This window comes from Excalfactoria chinensis, chromosome 14, assembly GCF_039878825.1.
Source record: "Excalfactoria chinensis isolate bCotChi1 chromosome 14, bCotChi1.hap2, whole genome shotgun sequence".
Lineage (NCBI taxonomy): Eukaryota > Metazoa > Chordata > Aves > Galliformes > Phasianidae > Excalfactoria > Excalfactoria chinensis.
The window spans coordinates 12,696,335-12,717,421 of NC_092838.1; the positions used below are offsets into that span (position 1 = coordinate 12,696,335).

The window sequence follows — 21,087 nt, forward strand, 5'->3', positions numbered from 1 at the left end:
CTAACATGCAGGAGAACTTCCTTATGGTGAGGGTGATGGAGCACTGGCACAGTGCTTCTCTGGAGGTATTCAGGACCCGTCTGGCTGCTGAGCTGTGCCACCTATTGCAGGGACCTGCTTTAGCAGGGGTTTGACTTTATGATCTCTTGAGGTCCCTTCCAACCCCTGTGATTCTGTGATCTGGTAATTTTAGACGCTGACTGGATAATTGTTGCTGTTGTTCCCTACCATTCTGAGAATGACTAACAATTAACTTATTTGGCCTTTATTTTCTGGTTCAATATTAATTTAGGACCTAAGTGAATTCAAAGAAGTGACGTCATGTGTGTTTCCCCGGTAAGATTTGAATTAAAACTTGCAGCTTCTTCAATATTGTTTTTATCAAACTGATGCTATTTGTTGTAGTGCTGTAACAAGAAGTAAAATTGTGAACAAGTTAGATAAATAGTTCTGAAAATATTATGTGACATCTCTCCTTCTCAAGAGCAGCGCTATTTTTCTTGACTAAAGATGGTGCTTGCTGTCCTCTGTTTTTTGTCACAGTGATGGTTGTTTTGAGTCTGCCCTACATTTGGAACAAGATCTGTTTGCTACTGGTTATTACTTTTGCAACTATTTAGTCAGTGGACAAAGCCAGTAAGTTTTGACTGCTCCAAGGTCTGAGAATAATGTTTCAGGATGATGAAACTGCTGCTTCCCAGCTAATTCATTGAAACATTTTTAGGGATTCAGTGAAGTGGACATTCTTCTGTTTTAACTTAGTTAACTGTTACTTTGTTTCTAGGCTATTGGATACTAAACTGATGGCAAGTACACAACCTTTTAAGGTAAATAAACATACTAAACAAACAATGTAGTAAAAAATCAAACACCTCTTTTTGTCCTCTTATCGAAACTGCTGAAATTCCTAGGATACAAACTTAAACATTTGTTCAAGTGACATTCATTTGCTGCAGTTTCGATGTAACATAGAGTTTTGAATTACAAAGTGTACAGTATACAGACTTCAGTAGTCACCTTTGATGCATTCAACTATTATGGCTGGTATTTCAGATATTTTCCTTTGCTCTATGTGCTGCCTTCCCCACATCCCATATGTGGAAACAGATTCAAATAGAATATAATTTTGGCATAATATATCTTCAAGAATTTTGGAGAGTAGTATTAAATTCTTGTGACTCATACATGCTATGTTGTAGGCAAGGCTTTTTAAAACTTGTGTTGATGGACTTCTCTGATGCATTAGTTTTGAAATAAGGTCCTGTGTAAGTCCTTACAGAACACAAGGTGCAGCAGTAAGGATTCATTTTATTCTATTTGATTTCAGTTTCCAGAGGAAATGTGCTTGACCATGGCAATTAATACTAACCTTTCTTGCAGGACATCATTAATAATACATCCCTTGCAGAACTGGAAAAGCGTTTAAAAGAGGTTCCATTCAGCCCTCCTAAAGTTGGTAAGAATATATCACAGTGGTCTTATTTTTTTGTTCTTGGCCTGAGATGCAGGCTTTCATACTAATATTTAACATTTTGCTGAGAGGGTCTTTAAAATCAGGCAATATTAGACAGTGCAGTTGTATTTAGAACTATTTTATTTGCTTATGATTGTTCATCGGTTCAAAGCCAGTATACTCTGATGGGCACTTGAACAAACAGAACTAAGAAATTCTGCAAGTAGTGATATGTGTTCTAGAAAATTAGTGGAGATCCTCTAGAGCTTTCTTTGCTTTGAGGTAAAAGAAAGGATATTTAATAGAAGGACAAGCTTGTCTCGAGATTGTAGCATTTCTCTTGGGTGGATGGCTCAGAAAATAAGACTATGATAGAAGGGAAATGTATTTATATAAAAGTAACTCAAGTACTAAGAAATGTCCTTTTCAGCTCAGATAGTAAAGATTTAACTGAATCTCAGACAACTGTAGTTTCTGAAATAAGCATTATGAGGACTTGTCTGAAAAATGCCAAATGTTTTCTTACCTTAGTTTTATATATCAAATTTGGATTCATGTTTCTTTTTATGCGATACAAGTATATGTTTACTTACTTCTATTGTTTAAGTTATGCTACTATTTCTGTATTACTATTTTAAGTCCTAGATATGTTTCACTGTTGTATTAGATTCTTCTGATATGGTAGATTGTAATAAATAAAATGGAATTATAGAGTTCTCTTTTTAGTCTGTACCTTAGGGTAAGGGTTACCATTCTGGTTTCTGAAGCAGTTAATCTTATTCTTGCTATCCTATTCTCACTGTAACTTCAAGAGGAAAATGAGCCATCTTTCTAGAGGCTGAGAAGCTAGCTACTGAGGTGAAATAACTTTGGTGGGAATGGGAGAAGTGCTGGAGGAAAAAAAGGGGTCATACACGTGTACTTTTCTGGTAGGGAGACTTGGGCACTCTTGGGTACTTCTCTTCAGCCAGGTATCATAGTATCATAGTATCGTGCGAGTTGGAAGGGACCTTAGAGATCATCGAGTCCAACTCCCGGGATTCGAGCCCTTCTGTGTAGCAGAGCAGCATTTCTGCCACTTGCGCCACAGGGGGGATTCGAACCCCGGGCCTCTGGTGTTGCAAGCAGCAATTCTACCACTGCGCCACCGGAGGCACACATAACTGTATCTGTTGAGGTCTTCACTTTTGGGGTGATTAAATGGGTACTTCTCTAGATCATACAAATACCAAGCATGCTCATCAATTGTTTATCGATAAAGACAACCTTTAATCCACTTAAATGATGAAGATGGAACTGTATTTCTTGAAAAAATCTAACCATAGTTTGATTGGATAGTTAACAAGAAGGTTACTGTTAGTTTTCAATCACCCTGAGTTACTGTTCTGTTAGCTGCAAGACAGTCAGGAGAAGGCATGGTGTGTGGGGAAATTCTGCTGTTTCTGCATTAATATTCTGTCGGAGCTAAGGAGGTATGTGAAAGAAGAGATTAATGGTTTCCTAATAGAGTTGGGTTTCTATCCCAGGAACCTCTTCTTTAAAAAGATGTACCTGGTTAAAAACTTCTGAAAATCGTAAAAACTTACTAGAAATGATTATGGCAGAAAATGCGTATGTCAACATACAGGACTACATGATGTATGCTGACAAACTGTTTTCTCTTCAGAAAGTGCAGAAGGGTTTCCAAGTTACGACACGGCTTCTGAACAACTTCATGAAGCGGGATATGATGCTTACATTACTGGACTGTGCTTCATCTCCATGGCTAACTTTCTAGGTATCTATGTAGTCTTTTTCAGACCTTTTCCTTAGTTCTATCTGTAGCTTCTTATGTACTGAATTTCTTCTTTCTTCATTAGGTTCATTTCTTAGTCCTCCAAAAAATCATGTGTCTGCTAGATCAAAACTCATCGAACCTTTTTTTAACAAGTAAGTAGTTGCTATACTTAAAAGAATGTGAACCCAAACCCTTCTAAAACCTAGAAATGCAACACTAGCCCTGAAATAAATAACTTCAGACTCAGAATCAATGACTAACAGCATTTTTTTTAGCACTTAAATTTCTGACTTCTTCACACACTAGTAATCCTGCAATGGAGCCAAAATTTGTACAGTAAATACCTTTTATTTGGAAAAGAATAGTTTACTTTCTGCCAGCTTGTAGAAGGACACTTAGAAGAGTTAAACCTAGACCATCGGAGTTGAATCTAAACCATCAAAACCTAGATTTTTTTAATGGCTTTGTCAATGCCAATGTTGGGGATATGGCTGTAATTTTGTAATTGTTCACAGAGCAAGATTTGGGAGTAGTACAATTGAAGAAAAACTGCTTGGGTGTTCTTTGTGGTGTAGTGCACTAAGACTGCTGATAAGATTAAAATTGAATATGCTTAAATAATCTGGAAAAATTAGAATATGCCTGGTGTAATATCAATCTAAATAATAAAAAGCTGTTGTATTAAGTTGCTGGGTAACTAATCATGTTAAGGAATAAGAACCGTGTATGATTAGTAGGTTTCATTGGATGAAGATATGATTGGTATTTTTGGTATTTTTTTCTGCTTTACTTTAGGCTATTTCTTATGAGAGTAATGGACATACCTTATCTGAATTTGCAAGGACCTGACTGTAAGTAGCCCTATTCATTGTATACTTATTACAGTTCTAACAAATTTCCTGGAGGGAGGAGGTATGAAGATTAATTACATTACAAATTAATACATTTACATACAGGGACTCTAGCTGTGTTTAGGTTATTAGCTATTTATCAAAGGATAAAAACTTCTCCCTTTTATTTGAAATTATAAAGGAGATTGATTAGCACAGGTTAAACTTGTTAAACTAAATGTAAAAGGGTTGAAGATGGATTTCACACACAAATATATAGCTACTAAGAATGGTGACCTATTAAATGTGGTGTCTTAACTCAGACGCTTTCCGCACCCCCACACCTTGGCAGTAAGTACAGAATGCAAAGTACTGAAGAGCAGATGATTCTAAAAATCTTTTGGCTCACTTTCTTCACAATTGCCATGTAGTAGCATGTTTTCCTTAACTTCAACCAAAATATCTTTTTTTTTTTCTTCTTTTTTTTTCTTTTTTTTTTGGCTACAATAGAAAATGATTTGAGAAATTAAAAAAAAATTATCTGAAATATTACTTAAAAATTCAAAGATTTCCCAGTTTACAGACACGGGGCTGTAATAACTTGCTAATATAAAAACATGTTTTACTAGCATGAACATCCTTATTCTTCTGGGTTGTTATATCATGAAGGAGAAGGATATGGATGAGTGATGCCACTGTTGCCTTGACTTAAGAAAACATGAAAGCAGGTCAGCCTAGTGTTTGACCTAGTTGAAGGCTGAACTTTGTAGTGTCTTACATATGACTTATGTGATGTGTCTTAGAGATACATGGATATCTTCTGTGGTTCTTCCAGATGGGTATTGTTTTCTGTGAAGACATTTTCCACACATGTGTTGGAAAGCTCAGTCTGAAAGACTGACCCTTTTGTTATGTGCTAGTTTAATGGTAACAGAGTGTAGTTCTAGAAAGATGGAGAGGAAAATATATACCGTAGAGGCATATATATAATTTTCAAATGCAGTAGGTGATCAGATCACTGAGCAATGGCTCTGCAGATCTATTGGAATGGTTATTTAATTATATTTCCCCAGTTTGATACTGAGTGGAACGATAGTGTAGGTAAATACTTTCGGTCATTGAGAGAAGGCCAAAGCTACTAAACTGTGAAGGTGCTGCTTCTGCTTGCTAGCCGAATTACAAGATTGTTTTGATTGTTTGCCAGGAAGAGTTACCAAAAAAGAGTGTCTGAAAATCTCTCTTTCTATCTGAAAGCACCTCTGCAGAACAGACTGATACAGGTGTTTCAGCAGAATCTGAGCCAAGGATGCCTTCTAAGCTTCAAAAAAGAAAGTACAGTTAGAATGGCTCTTTGAGTAGAAATAGAAGTTCATAATCAGCCAGAGATACAAACACTGCTGTGGGCTGACAGAGCTATCTGGACTTTATTTTTTTTTTCCTTGCAAGTGGCCTTTTTGCAAAGAAGTAAAACCATGCAAAACATGCAAAGAATAAAGCTGCACTGCAGAGGTAGTTCTGCTTAGAGACTGTACTTAAAAAAAAAAACAAACACAAAAAATGGTGCAGCTGACTGCTCAGAGCGTCACAGTGTTTGTCACTTCACTTATTCTGCACAATTATAGCTGGTTTGTGCCATTTTTCTAGAAAGGATGGACATTGGTTGTACGTACAGCATGGAATATATGAAAATGACTTTCACAGTCTTTAGTGTTGATTTCTTATGTGCAAATGATCTTTACTGGATGAAGTCAAGATATCCAGATATCTTTCAGTATATATAAAAGATGTTTGGGGCCTGTTTTTTTTTATATGTTGGCCTTTATTTGCTGGTTTTTTCTGGTGTAGACTTCCTGCTAAGTCTGTCAGTGTGTGTTCTGGCTTGTACTGAGAATGAAAACTGCTTTGAACGTTGTTTCAGGACTAAGTTTTTTCTTATTGACAGAAAAAAATGGTAGCATTAAACTAGTGCTACGAACTTTCTAAAACTGGAGCCAGAACATGAAGAGCCTGCTGCTTTTTGACTTTATTTTTCTATACTTAGTCCAAAAGAGATTAATTTTGTGGGCAGTTCCTGCTGCATGTAATGCTGCTTCAGTTTCTTATACAAAATCATACTAAATTATCTGTATACCTACTTCATGCATAAGTGCAGAAAATTTTCCCTGGTGCCTGGTGTTTCTTCATAGGTCTTGGCCAGTTTTCTTTATAATAACAAAAAGTAAATGCTTTATGAACATGTTAGGTAACTACTTATTTTTTTTTTAAAGCATGTACTAAATATACCAGTGGTGACTCTTAGTAGAATAACTTCTTATTTTGCAGTGCAGCCAAAACGAGATCATGTTCTTCATGTCACTTTTCCCAAAGAATGGAAGACTAGTGACCTTTACCAGCTTTTTAGTGCCTTTGGTGAGTAATATAATCCGTCCTTCCTTACGTCTTTTTTTTTTTTTTCTCCTCTGACAATGGAAAATACTTCTGGATTTCTTTCTTATTTTTGAACTATGAATGCAGGCTTAGTATGGGTAATGATAAATTATGTTCAGTAATTATTGAGTGGTACCTTGTGTAATTTCTTTGTAGTTGTGTGTCTAAAATGTCCGCCCTGCAGAGCTGCGGTTTAGAAATTTTTGTTACCTGGTACTTGGTGAATGTTGTGGAACATTCATCTTTATATTCATATCCTTTCCTGGTTAGGAACTGAGATTGTGTAGGTGACCAAAGGGAAAGGCAATTGGTATGATAGGTAGATCAAGCCCTCAGGAGTGAGGTCTGTAACTTAAGTCATAGTTTGTAGTATGGGAGAGAGATTTAGGGCAAACCTGAATCTTACCTTGATTGAAAGAATTACAGTATGAACCATAAAGATGTTTAATCACCAGTAAAATGGTGAAAGTCCCTTGGTGTACTCAATGTTGTCACTTCAGTGCTTGCTCTGATTCACTATAGTAATAATTATTGTCATATAACTATAGTAATGCTTCAGTAATATCTGCCTCTTCTTTACCTAGAAGGTGATTCAGTAGTCTGTTCAGGATTTAATGCAGGATAGAACTTAATATTCAAATTTGCTAAGTCTAGAATATGAGTTGCTGAGATTCTTTTTCAATTAGACTTTCAGGGGTAAGAACTCCATGTAAGAGGAGTTTGGATTTTGTTTCTGCAGGCTTTTAAATACTCAGCCATATAACTTCACTCACTTTAACAACAGTTCCTTTTCAGGGTTGGCATGAAACAGAAGCAGGGATCACTACCACCAGAGGTCATGCTTACACACCTGAAAATATTATTCAGTTTGGAATTGTCATTTATCTGGTTTTCACAGATTCCAGAGCTGTGTGTTTTCAGATTTACATTTACAAACTTGTGGTATTTGGATCATGCTTAATCCATGTTTTATTTTCTATTTTCTATTTTATTATCATGGGACCTCAAAACAGGCTGCAGAAGAGGCCTTCCAGAATTATAGGAACAACAATGCTTTGTCAGCTGTAGCTGGACAGAGAGAGAGGCAATGTGAGATGATTTGCCAAAAGCCCAAAAAACATGGCAGCAACAGATGTGAATTATTTTGATTTTATAATGCTAATTGAATTAAAGTGTTTAATTTAAAAACTTTTACCTGGATTGTAAATAAATTGTCAAGTTGAATAATAACTTTGATCTGCCTTTCTAGAAAAATCATTTTGACTTGGTTTTAGCCTAGTACTTGAACTGGAGTTGTCATCTCCTGTGAGGTTTCTAATGAAAGCACAGAGACAGTCAATCTTAGAACTATTTTACAGTTGCTACTCTAGAAGGGGTGCTCATGATTCTGAAGTCTTTCAGTACTGCACGCATACCAAATAGACACCTGTTGTTGCAAGTTGTTTTTACAGTCCCATGAGTGAATGTAATTTCACTGTGCAAGCACTCGCACTACTATGCAGTCTCTTAAAATATTTTTTTAAAAATACCTTCATATCAGTATTTAAAGAAAAAGAATTTGTTGGAATTCATTGCTTTTGTACACACCTTCCACAGCTACATAAATTAATGGGCTTTAATTAAAACATATTCTATCAAAGTATGGTAAAAACCTGCTACGTAAAGTTTTTCCAAATGAGTGGAGTCAAACCTATGCACTGTGATTTGTGAGAGCACAAATCAGACTTCTCTGAGAGGGAGATTCACAGCGGTGCATTCTGGAATCTTGCTAATCTTGAAGATGCATAAAGTACTTTTAAAAAAAGAAGTAATTGATCCTTCATGTGTTTAAATCTTGTTCTGGTAGTCCAGGCTACTACATTTGTGAGCTTTAAATGACTTTTAAATCCAGTGTTAAGACTGCTGTACAGGTTTCACACATGGTGATGTTTGCTCCTGGCTCCCTCTGCTAAAAACTCCCTGTTTAACTTGTGGGTTTTTTTTGTTTGTTTGTTTTTTTAAGAGAAGAGGAGGTTAAAAAGTGCCCCTTTCAAATGTGAACAGTATAGTTTAAGGAAATACTTCTAGCTAAATATTCCCCTGTAGTTTAGGTTCAAATAGGCATCAGAGCTTCATTGACTGCATATTTTAAAATTGTAATTATTTAATTCTGATCCTATATATCCTATACAGAAAAGAATCCGCTGTTTATGTTGTTGGTGTATAGATACTTTGCAATCTTAAGATGGTGTCAATGTGATTTTTTTTTTTTCTTTTTCTTTATTTAATGCAGTAGAATGTGCTAATAACTTCTTTTTCTTTGGCTAAATAAAGGTAGCAAGTGATTAGGAAATGCATGAAACAGAGCCAAATTAAAACAGTTTTCCTTCCTTTTAGTAGCTTATAACTTTTGGGATTCATGAGTTAGAGGTCACATGTACATCTTTAGTTTAAGGGCCTTTCATGGGTCAGGTGGAAGTCACATGAAATTAAAGTGCATTTTAAGTCAGCTTGCATCATTTTTCTAAATCTGGTAAAGTCTGAAGGTTGAATGGTGATATGACGCTACATACACTCAATGTCTTATCCTAGCCTGCCTGAAAAAAGTTGCACCAGTTTTCAGTGTATGACGTGTACAGACAGTCCTCTTCTAAGGACTGGAGATGTAAAAGGATTTCAGACTACAGAATAAGTCCTTGTGTCTGAGGTGGGAATCTTTGCCTACACGTTTGTTCCTTTGTAAGCAATTTTTGGCCAATGTTATGTTTTAAGCTATCCCCAGAGAAAATGGAACATTAGTTTCATGAATGGAGAAACTCAATTCCAGCCACTGTTCCATTTGTGGCAACTTCCAAATGAGGTGCACAGTTTTGTGCATTTGACCTCTTACTTATGAAAACGAAGTTTTCATTGTGCATCCAGGAAACAGTGTGTAGTGTGACACAAACCATATTTTGAGGATTTAGTGTTGCAATACTTAGAGTTCGCTTCTTGTGTGAGCCACCTTCCCCCTACACTACCAGAAGTTTTCTTAATTGTGTGTCTGTATTGGAAAAGGAACAGTGAGTGGTAACTTGATCCAGTCCTTTCTTCGTCTTTAGGAAATACAGTTCTGAAAAATGGTTTTGAAATCCCAAGAGCTGTTCTGTATTTTGGTACAGAACTGAAGTTACGTAGAAAAATTGCTTTGATTTTTTGTTATGGAAATATATAGGGCACATGGAGTGAGGGCTGAAAAGCTGCCGGTTATAACTTGTCTTGCTAAAAGATTGGAAGGAGAAAAGACTACAAAAACGAAGGAAGACTGTAGGAGTCTGGAAGGCATTAGTCAAATCTCGTAGGTTTTCTTTCCTCTTTATTCAAGTGAGTCTGAGGGTATACAGGATGAACATGCAATGGTCACCGCTTGGTCTGAAGTGGTTCTGGGCTCATGCATAAATGGTGATGCATTATTCACCTTTACTGTGGAATCTTGTTGCTAAAAAAGAAATATAACATTCTGAGCTGAAGTTACATTTAATTGACCATCTTCTTAGCCATCATTTGGCACAGCAGATGAACTGTGACAGCCTAAGATAAAAACAATCATTTTTTTGCCATTTCTAGGTAACATTCAGGTTTCATGGATTGATGATACATCAGCGTTTGTATCGTTGAGCCAACCAGAACAAGTACAAATAGGTAAGTGTTTCTGAAATTACTTCAAAATTAAGGTGAGACTTCAACTGCTTTAAAATTCTCTAAGCCAGCAGTGTCTGCGGTTCTAGTGGCAAGACCGCTGAATTGCTCTAGATACGATAGGAGCAACTAAACTTTCATAGCATGCGTTGCAGCAAAGACAATGAGACCAAACTGGGCTTTGTTGAGAGTTTTTCATGACCCTCCTGAGTACCTGAACCTGTAGGTAGAGTGTAACTACTTTCTTCACCTGATGCAGTACTTTTTTGAGGCCTTTACTGTTATTTTGTACAAAGCAGAGATATCAGGGTTAAAATCATCTGGCTTTGCCTCTACATATTCTTAGGACAGATACAGGTTTGATATGTTTACATTTGCTAGTGACAACTGCAGTATAAAACCTTTAGTTTTGTTGCAGAGCACCTATAAAATAAGTAAGTATCCTAACTCAGTCTGGACTGCTGATGTATCTACAGTTCATTTATCAGTAATATACAGTCTTTCTAGACCTTAATTCTTTTAATCTTCATCTGAATTTATGAGTTGAGCTTTGAAGAAAAAGTAATGGAGATAAGATCTACAGGAAACACACGCTTTTAACTTTTCTTGAAAGTTGTTTTTTATTTTGTTTGTGTTGCTTCTTATTTAATTACTCGGTAGATTTGTATGTTCTGAGTTTTAGGGGGAGAGGAATTGATTTAAAGAAAAAAATAGCCATAACTGTATAAATATTCTTAGTGAACTTGCATTTGTAATTCATGTAATTAATACAGATAGTAACATTGTGCTTAAGTATTGGGCAGATACTTTAGGAAGAACCATTTCCAGCAGAAGAAGCTGACTGAAAAAGAGCAAAACATAATGTAGATATCCCAAGAGACATGCTGAATAAGTAATACTCTTGAGAAATTATAAAGAGTATTTACGAATGCTTAGGAATGAGATAATCCCCTTTCGTGCTGTATATATCACTGAGCATCATACTTCACTTTCAGTTTATCCACTTGCTTTGCACAGGAAAAAATAAATGATTACAGTAATTCTGTATTCATTTTGCTTTTGTATATACATCTGTTGTATTTAAATCACCAACAAGAAAGACATGACTTTATCATGCATGTCAAAAGGAGCATGAAAAGGCAGTTTTAAGTAGTATCCAGTGCCAGGAAAACAATTCACATTTTGATTCTTACACCTGTAGAGTGAAAGGAGATGATAGCAAATAGGTTACCCATGTAAAATAAGATCAAAGCTGAGTGGAACAATGAACAGGAGATTAAATAAAATGCCAAAGAAGATAATTATTTGGTCAGAGAACAAGCAGCTTGCTTGACCTTTTTGTAGTAGCAAAAAGAGTAGTTTTAGCAGCTGTGTATAGAATGAAAGGCTATGGTAGCAATGCTTGCAGAGATGGCAAAGAATGGGAAAGCTTCTTGGGTGAGTAGTGGCAAGGTACCTGGCATTGCTGTTCTGTGCTTGGATGCACACAGTAAAAACAGAGAAGTTACCAATGGCTCTGAATTTAGCAGAAATAAACCATCCAGTTATGCAGAAAAGCAGTTTCTGCTTTTGAGATTTTCTTCATTCATTGTTGCTGGGCCCACCAGATCTTAGTAGTTTCCGTGGTCAAGGAACCACCCGTAACTTATAACTTGAGAACACTGACTGGAAGTAGCCTGTTACACATAATCATTCTGGTAGTGTCATTCCTTTTCATTCGAATGCTTACATGAAAGTATCCAGCAGAGAGCCACAAAGGTGAGGAAGTGCCTGGTGCATCTCCCCTATGAGGAAAGGCTGAGAGAAAGGGGTCTGTTCAGCCTGGGGATAAGAAGACTGGAAGGGGATCTGGTCAATGTTTATCAATATCTAAAGGGAGATGGGAGGCAAATGGATGAGGCTGGGCTCTTTGGTGTTGCACAGCGATAGGACAAGGAGCAGTGGCCTAAAACTTGAACTTAGGAAGTTCTGTACTAACATGCAGGAGAACTTCCTTATGGTGAGGGTGATGGAGCACTGGCACAGTGCTTCTCTGGAGGTATTCAGGACCCGTCTGGCTGCTGAGCTGTGCCACCTATTGCAGGGACCTGCTTTAGCAGGGGTTTGACTTTATGATCTCTTGAGGTCCCTTCCAACCCCTGTGATTCTGTGATTCTTTTCCTACTCTTAACAGTGAGCTCTTACTGCTTTCCTGTGTCTGATTCTGTGTCCAGAAAAAAAACGTTGCAGGCTCATTGGGGTAAACCAGCTCGGCAGCTGCTCAGAAATCACCAGAAACACCATTAAGAAAGGCATGAGACCATATGACTTGCTAAGGAGCAAGGAATGAGATTCTCCAATCTGGTAACGAGCTGTTAGATGGAATCTAATGGCAATGCATTCTGTTTCTTTCCAAAAAGTTTCTCACACCTGAGCAGTTTGTTCTCAGTGTCTGCTGGTACTCAAGAGACCTCTCTTACTAGAAAAGAAGTGTTTTGTGCATTTTACACTTTTAGTATGTTAACATATTTGAGAGAACTAGTTCTACCAGCAGTTCTGTACTAGTAAGGGCTGCGAATGAGGTGTGGTGAACTTTGTACTTCTGCAGTTGGGGAATCTTGCTTGTAACAAGACACGGAATTGTTGGTTGATACATTCTAGTCTTGGTCTCAAAGTAGAACTGGTGGCATAGTTCACAGCACAGATTTACAGCTTTCAGCATTAGTGATGCAGATTTAGGAGAACAGATTTGCTGTCAGGTATCTACAACAATATTCTCATCACTGCTTTTTCATTTGGGTTTATTTGAAATACGTCTCATAGATTTTGTTTTACTTACTGAGGAATTTAAACAGGGTGCAAAGGTTAAATAGTTTGAATTCTTTCAGTATTTAAACTGCAACTTCAGACAGTTAAAGTCCTTTATAACAATCTGCTTACAAGTGCGTGGTGTGGACAGTCTCAGTGGACTGTACCATCATTTCCGTGTTCTTTGTTGAGGGAAATGTTTTTCTCCCACTAACTGGAATGCTAAATTACTTACCCAGCAAGTGCAGCATGGCAGACGAGGTGATGATGCCATTCTGATGTTTTGCTGATGTGCACACTTGCATGGAGGTGCTTGAATCCATGCCACCAACTAACATGCATTAGTACAGCATTTCACTTCTCTTTCTACTTATAAAGAAAGTTATTATGTAAGCTTAGTGCAAGACCAATACAGTGGGTACCTACAGACGTATGAGAACGAGTTCAGGGGTTTTATCCTTTTAAAACTGTTACAATACAGAAAAGAAAGGAACATAAAAGGTGTTTAAGTATATCTGGACTTGTAAAGGTGCAGTATTACAGACATGTAAATAAGTGCATTTGAGTAAAACTTACTTAAAATATTAGAGCTGGCATTATGTGTCTTCAGGCTCCTGTCTGCAGTTTTAAGAATAATGTTAGCTACTGTAAAACTAGGAGTCTCACCTTTAAACCATTCCTAGTTGTACTTGATGGCAATAAAACAGGCCCAGGCTACAAGAAAAAGGGAAGAAAGGGAAAAAGGTGCATCAATCTTTAGTAGACGGATTACCTGAAGCAAGGAAATAGACAGTATGCAGCTTGTGGAATTAGGTACTGAGTTAAATAACAAAATATATCTATTTTGCAATGGAAAAATGGTGTCTGATGTGGTAATTTGTCCTTGTACATTTTGTACTTGAGTCTTAAAATTTCGCTAACAAAATATTGAGTCTTGGTATGTTTTAATGCAGTAGCTTCCAGCCTGTTTAAAGTCTGGGCACCTGAGGAGAAGCAAGTGCTCCTGGGTGGGAATCATCAGGCAGGTTGTTGAAGAGTCAGAAACTTCTTGAAGCGCACGTACTGATGAGTACACATGTACTGAGTGCTGCATCTGCTACTTGGAGACCTGAGACTTTCTAATAGCGATATTGAGGCTTCTTTCCTTATTCCTGAATGAAAGACTGCATAAATCATTTTGATGATCTCTGAGAGAGTGAATGGGGTTTATATTTCAGGATCTGTGTTGACTAAGTAAATTCTTAACTTATTCAAGGCTTTTGAATGATTCTAGGTGATTCTGGGATCCAAAATTGCACTACATTATAAGGTTTTGAACAATTAGGCTCTCCCATGTGCTGAAGTGTTTTCTTTCTGTTATTTAAACATAAATAAATAATAGACTCTTAACCTCAGAGCAAACCCAGACTTTCCTCTCATGATGCCTCAGTGCAGGATTATCCTAGAGGATCTTCCATGAGACCTCAGTACCTTGTTCTGGCTAATTCTTGACTATTTTATTATAAACAGTTTGCAGTGAGGGTGTTTTTCCTCTTTAACCTTCCTTGAGGATAAGGAGCACACTAATGAAGTGTCACTTTACTGGGGAAGGCTGTGCAAGCCCGCAGTACTTACTTTGGCATGGGCAAAAGGATTTCCAGCAGCACAGCTGCTACGGAAAATGGAAAGCAGCCGATCTGTGCTTGAATTAGCCATTATTTTTTACTTCCTTCAGCCACAGTTGGAATGTATTTACTTGATGCTATGAGAAGTAGGCTTATGTGTGATAATTCTGCTGAAAGTGAATAAAATTATTTTCAAGATAAAGTTTTATTTTAAACCAAGCTTTAGCAAGTGGTTTGCTAAATACAACCAGCTCAACAAAATACCCGCCTTGCTAGTGTGTGTTGCTAAGCATGCTTTAAAAATCCTGTCTGTCTTGTGCAGGTGCCTTGCTCTGCTACATTCACAAAGCCCTAGGTCTCACTATAGGGGTCTCGGATGGATTTCTTCTCTTAAAATTCCTGTGTTTTTCAGTTATTTGGTGAACTGATGTAAGCAAAAAATGGGTAATCAGGTTTAGATAACTTTTTTTATAGAGAGAGTTGAGAAAATGTCTGTCTGTCTACTAAGACTTTACAGCTGCAATCCATGCAATGAAAGGCAGCCACATGGTGTTGGTTACTATCAAGTTTCTCACAGGAAAATTTATCTTCACTTTATGTTTTAAAAATAAGGAAATAACAATTCTGTTCTCGTTAGTTTAATATATTTTGTTAGAATTCACAAGACATTCAAGCAGTGCTTTTCTTCCATTGGCATTGTAGAGTTAAAGTAACTGTATCTGGTTTGCTAGCATTGACAGCCTTCATCAAAAGAGCATCAGAGAAAATGTTTTTAAAACATATAGGGAGCAGCTTTTTAATTCGAGCAAGATTTAATTGTCTGTGTGGCTCCTTAGAATTGTCCACACATCTTCATTTCAGCTGTGCTTTGCATGGAGAAATATTTTTAGCATATACCTTTTAAGTGCTGGATTTAGCATATAATATGCTAGTTACAGTCACCATTTAACTCTTTGGAACAAGTCATATGTATATACATATATAAAAGTGAATATATATGTGGAATATGAATGTGGAATATGAATATGCTGCTAAAATATAGGACTTATTTCAAGAAAGAAGAGTTGTCTGACCAAAATATTTATTCTCATGCGGATTTTTAAAAAGGCTGCTTCAAAAGGATTATCCTTTTCTTAAATGTAAGCAGGGTTTGTCAGGGAATTAAATGGAAGAGCCATAACTCTGGTTCCTAGTGTATAGCAGAACAAATAATGTGAAATTGTTATTGTCTTTTGACAAATCACTATTTATCAGATAACCCATGGTAACTATGTGCTTGATTTTAGCAAGTAAAAACATGCTTGAGTTTAATTAAACAGATGTTACCCTTAGGATTGTCGGCCGGTATGCAGTAACTCCGGTGAGCATCAGTAATTCATTCACAGTGCCTGCACACTAACTTCATGGGCAGTACGTATTCTCCTAATTCTTACAAACAGATCCTGTGACTTTACAGTCCAGACAAATGTAAGGGGCACGAAAGGAGGTATGTTTAACATGCCTTTAATTAAAGCAATAGTCTCATGAGAGGATTGCTGATATCTTTTCTTGGGAATAGATATACATGATTTAGATGCCAAGTTTTACGTAAGTTTGAAAGACTTTCCAGCAGCAGCATCTATGTACCGTGACTTGTACTGCAGGTAATTGCTTTCATAGCAGCTTAGTCAATATGTAGAGTAGAGGACCTGCTCTGAAAGAGGAAAAAAACAAATCCACATTTCTGAAGGGTGATGTGGAAGCATGCTATCTCTTGTGCATGGGTTAGAAGTAGTGCAGAATATCATGTATTCAAGGCAACAGCACTTCATAAAGAATGAGAAGGTGATACATGCATCTGAAATTTCTACAGAAGAGTTGGAAGTACACAAATAAAATAAGGATTTAATCTCCACTTTACTATTACAGTATTTTAAAACACTCTGCCTGCATACATGAAGAGGAATGGGTTTGTTTTGTTTTGTATTTAAATGGATTTGCTGGTTTATAACAGTTTATTTCAGTGACTTAAACTAAAAACTGTAGAAGACACCAGTTGACAGCCAGTTTAATTTGCTGATACATCTGTTCCAGCAATGGCTTTAGGCCAGAGCCTGCTTGCAGGTTAAAAGTAGCTCTGCAAAGATGCTGAGACTCAAAGGAACGCTGGTAAATTGTTGCTGAGTAAAGGCAGTGACAGTTTTTTCTTTTCAGGTGATTCTAATTTTGTTGACTCAAATTCTTCTGCCTCCAACTGGCAGTACTTTTTTTCAGTTAAGTGGAGATGGAGCATTAGAAAGATATGAGGAGGCAGCAGCTGGATTCTAGTTAATTGCTGCTTCCACCGATATCTTGGGCAACAAAAAATGCAGCTCAAATAAGCTTATGTTTCATGGCAATCAAACAGAGTTTTGGCAGAGCCTTTGCAAATGTCGTCTTTTCCTGGCAGACATGCAAAATAAACGTGCTGGGTTAAGTAATGAGATTAAAAGGGAAAAAATCCAGGAAATGTTTTCTTGCCAACAAGCAATCTGGAAGAGGATTGTGACTGAAGAATTGATGATTTCTGATTTAAAAGAATTGACCATTCTTGTGTGAAGTCTCCCTCAGAAGTATTTTGAATATGTAAATCAAACATGCGGTGTGGATGCAGAATACAGCTGTTTGTTTGTTTTGCCACTAACAGTAGAACTAGATAGAAGACATTTGTATGAATAGAACAAATAGTTTGCTGTTTTCTGTTCTTAAAACTAAGTTATCTCAGAAGAAGGCATGTTGTCACTGAAGTGTTTTGTTTATAACATCGCTTGTCTTTCTCATAGCTGTAAACACCAGCAGATATGCTGAAAGTTACAGAATCCAGACATACGCAGAATATGTTGAGAAAAAACATGAAGAAAAGCGAGCAAAGAGAAAATGTACAGAAGATAGTTGGAAGGAGATGGAGAGAAAACGGTTGAAAACTCAAGGTGCGCCATACATTACCCAGAGTCAATACTACTGTGTTAACAGGTGAGACTTTCTGTATTGCAGACTCCTTATTTCTATCGTATTTTCATCAAAGACGTAGCACTTTTGAGATGGTTCCCATCTGTCATTTTTCTCTGTACTTATATTTTATTAATTTGATGTAAATCAGTAGCGGTACAGCACCTGTCACAAGATCATAGATAAAGGAATAGAGGAGGTTTGGTTGTTAGGCAAACTTGAAATGTTGTGATATTGGGGGTACAACTCACAGCTTCAGAGCTGGATGTACCAGTACTGCTTCTTAAAACCAAAATTAAAAAAATCACCTCTTTCATGTTTTCACACCTCTACGTGGCTGTTGTCACTTGGGAACTTTGAATGCTCTCTTCCTATGCTTCTGTAAAGGTGATCTTCATTTCTTGGATAATTTTCCATGGTGATATTGCCACAGTGAAAGGTATGAATTACCATCTTAGGCAGTCCTGATGGAGCTGTCCTTGTGTTTCAGGAACAGGAAGGTAAATGAAGATGCTTGTATAGCCAGTTCTAGTTTTATTTCTACTGGAGAAAGTATCTCTCCTCACTGAATGTTGTTACATGTATTTTGGGTATCTCACAGATTCTAGGCATACAGTGAGTGTGGTGGCTTATAAACCATATCCAAATACTTTGGAAAGCAGTAAGACTGAAAGGCAGGTTTGTTTTTGTCCTTCAAATTAGTAGGGGATGATCACAAATGTGTCACGTGGAAAGCTGTTGAAAAAATTTGTGAATTGTTTCCCAGTTGTTTTTGTATCTCAGTGAGTTGTCTGCCTGTTCACTTCATGTCCTTGAAAATTTGGCATCTGTTTTTCTTGTATTGAAAGGTTCCCTAAGAAGCACCCTTGCAGTGTTATTTTTGGATGATCAACATCTTGATAACCCTAGAAAGCAGTCTTTAATTTGTCTGTAGACTGAACTTCTTTTGTAATTGATGTTCTGTAAATTTTAGTTCTCATTAATCCAAGAATAAAGTGATTTGATTCTCTTCCAGATTCCCTTCCATGCAGATCCTTTGGCATGCTTTTTCTTAGTTTTGTCTTTGTTACTCAATGGATTGTGTTCTCCTGTCAGCTTGTCTCTTGCAAATATTTCCTCTTTCCAGTGTAATCTGGCAGTTGTACCAGCTGAGGTGTAATGTGTAACTTCAAACCTTGTGGTCTTTCAGTTCACTCAAGCTAGCCGTAGATGCATTTTCTTTCCAGAAACACAAATATTTTTAAGATGTATGTAAATATATTTATACAGTGTTACAATGTTTATATTTGTCCATCACATTTTTATGCATTTATGTATGTATATGTGCATATTTTCCCAGATTAATCTGAACCATATATAAAGTACTCATTAGTATGATGAAGCTAGCAGCTGATCTCTCATAATAGCTTCATGCTACTGCATCCTTTATTTATTTATTACTTAATAAGCTTACTGCATTAGCTTCTGCCGGCAATGGGAGCACAGCTGCAGAATAGCTGTTCTTCTCCATGGTGGCAATATGATCATTCAGTAGGGAAGTTGTTGGTTGTTTCTTATAAGCAAAGCTTTTACCTTGCATTGGCAGACTTAGAATGTAATGAAGGTTCAGTAATTCTTTCTTAACTCCAGATTTCCCCTTTCTACCATCTTCCTCTCCTGACATTCATCCTGGCAGGCTGGCATTTAGATAGGTCAGCAGAAAGGAGAGGTTGGGTAGGGAGGGCTGCTGGACTCTGCTTGTGGTGAAGATGTGCACAACCACACCTGCTATCTTCAGTGACCAACAGAAAAACTGCAGTGTGTTACCTAAGGAGATTTGCCAACTGGTGATATGTGATAGGATTTTCTTACTGTTTTTCTTAAATTTGGCTAGTAATTTTATTTTAGAACTAAGAATGAAACTTTATTTTGCTGCCCAGGAATGCTTTCAACTCTGCTTAAATATCTTTTTTTTTTTTTTTTTTTTTTTTTAAATGGTATTTTTCCTGGGTGGCTGTTAAATGTGTGTTCTGAAGTTTGAGTGCTGTCTTTGCTAATGGCTGATGTAAGTCTGTCTGTAGATGCTTTAGGTGTCCAAAAAAATGAGGACTCTGAATTGGAAAATTACTGATAGCTAGTAGTTTGTTTTTTTCCACTTTGTTCAGTTGTTTCTCAGCAGAGTAGGGAAATTGAGAGGGACGTGTGGATGTGCTCCAAAAAGGCTGGTAAAATTAGAAAACTGAACTTTGCTCTGAGTAGTGCTCTGGCTATACAACCATACTCATTTGCTACTATTGCTAAGTGAATAAATAACATCGCTGTACTTCTTGAACCTTATTTTAGGTCAAAGAAGAATAGGACACATGGAGTTGGAGGAGGGGGGGGTTGGAAATCAACCAAACCCAGAATCTGTAGTCATGTGGAGTCCATGCAATGAATGAGTAAATGTAGAAAAAAACCTAATAGTTTAGGAGAAAGCAGGAAGTCAACTGTATTTGATTGTCTATATTTTGGTCCTTGTGCTGCCCGTTTTTTGGTGTGCTTTCTTGTTTTTAGTTTTGTTTTCTATTTTTGTCTGCAGGAAAAATGTGAAGCCTGAAATTAGTTTCATTTTGTACTTACACCTTACTGAGTTTCTTTCTAAGAGACCTCAGTAACTCTAAGTTCTGCAGTCATAATTTATGGCCTATAATTTTCTTCCCTACGTATTTTTCAGCATACCTTTCCCAAAAATATAATTATTAAACTTTTTAAAAAATATAATAGCATGTAGGTTGCTCCAAAAGTAATGCCTCTGGTTTATGTCCATGCAGAAGACAATGGACACAAAGAGCACAATCTTGCAATTTGATTGAGGAAATTCTCACATATGAATGGTTTTTCAACGTGCTGTGCCCCCCCCCCCAAAAAAAAAAAATCTGCACCAGTTGAGGTGACCACTGACACTGTCAGCGCTGCTGAAATGCACCACCCCCTCCTATTGCACTGACATCCACTGTTCAGGCTCCGTATATCTTCACAAGTGTTGACAAGTGTCAGTAGGGGCCATTCTGTCCTCCATGGAAGAATTCAGTTTTACCCCTTTGCTCCACCCACACTCCCATGTCAGGCGCCATTCTGTCAGTGCCCCTCTGCTGCCATCTGTCACACAGCAACAGCACGTCATGGAATGCTGGTGCTGCCATCCCACCAACAGCTGCCTCTTACACTGGGCTGACATCATAAAACAGGAGGCATTACTTTTGAAGCAGGCCCTTGTAATTTTTAATTTTTTAAATGCTATGTTTTCACGAGAGCTCTGCTCCTGTCCCACCCCCTTCCCTTTCCGAACAACTTTTTGGCTTTCATCATTCTACCGATGGTAGTTGTGTTGTGGTGTGACGTGAAAACAAGATTTATAAGAGGTTGTTCAAGAAGGCCTTCTGTGTGTGAATGTTCGGAGGAAGAGCCAGCCATTCAGCACAGTAAATGGTGTTTGTGTTCCTGAAGTGGGAGTAAGAGCATGAAGCATAATCATATGTTTTGTGTTTGTTTACTGCTTTTGGACATCCCAGAAAGTCTGTTCTAAAAAATGTTCAGATGAAAAAGGCCCTCCACTTCAAAGCC

The 21,087-nt window shown here is 37.2% G+C and overlaps 2 protein-coding genes across 3 annotated transcripts in view; one reads left to right on the top strand and one right to left on the bottom strand.

The window, feature by feature from the left end:
* Positions 1-21,087, bottom strand: part of BFAR (bifunctional apoptosis regulator) — an 80,529-nt gene that overhangs the window by 20,485 nt on the left and 38,957 nt on the right. The gene's annotated exons all lie outside the window — the stretch shown is intronic.
* Positions 1-21,087, top strand: part of PARN (poly(A)-specific ribonuclease) — a 37,484-nt gene that overhangs the window by 11,043 nt on the left and 5,354 nt on the right. For both annotated transcript variants that reach the window (XM_072348883.1, XM_072348884.1), the window contains exons 14-22: positions 293-336; positions 785-827; positions 1,381-1,456; positions 3,120-3,230; positions 3,313-3,382; positions 4,026-4,081; positions 6,383-6,469; positions 10,073-10,147; positions 17,337-17,526. In XM_072348883.1, coding sequence (XP_072204984.1) covers positions 293-336; positions 785-827; positions 1,381-1,456; positions 3,120-3,230; positions 3,313-3,382; positions 4,026-4,081; positions 6,383-6,469; positions 10,073-10,147; positions 17,337-17,526 — 752 coding nt within the window. The remainder of the gene's footprint in view (positions 1-292; positions 337-784; positions 828-1,380; positions 1,457-3,119; positions 3,231-3,312; positions 3,383-4,025; positions 4,082-6,382; positions 6,470-10,072; positions 10,148-17,336; positions 17,527-21,087) is intronic.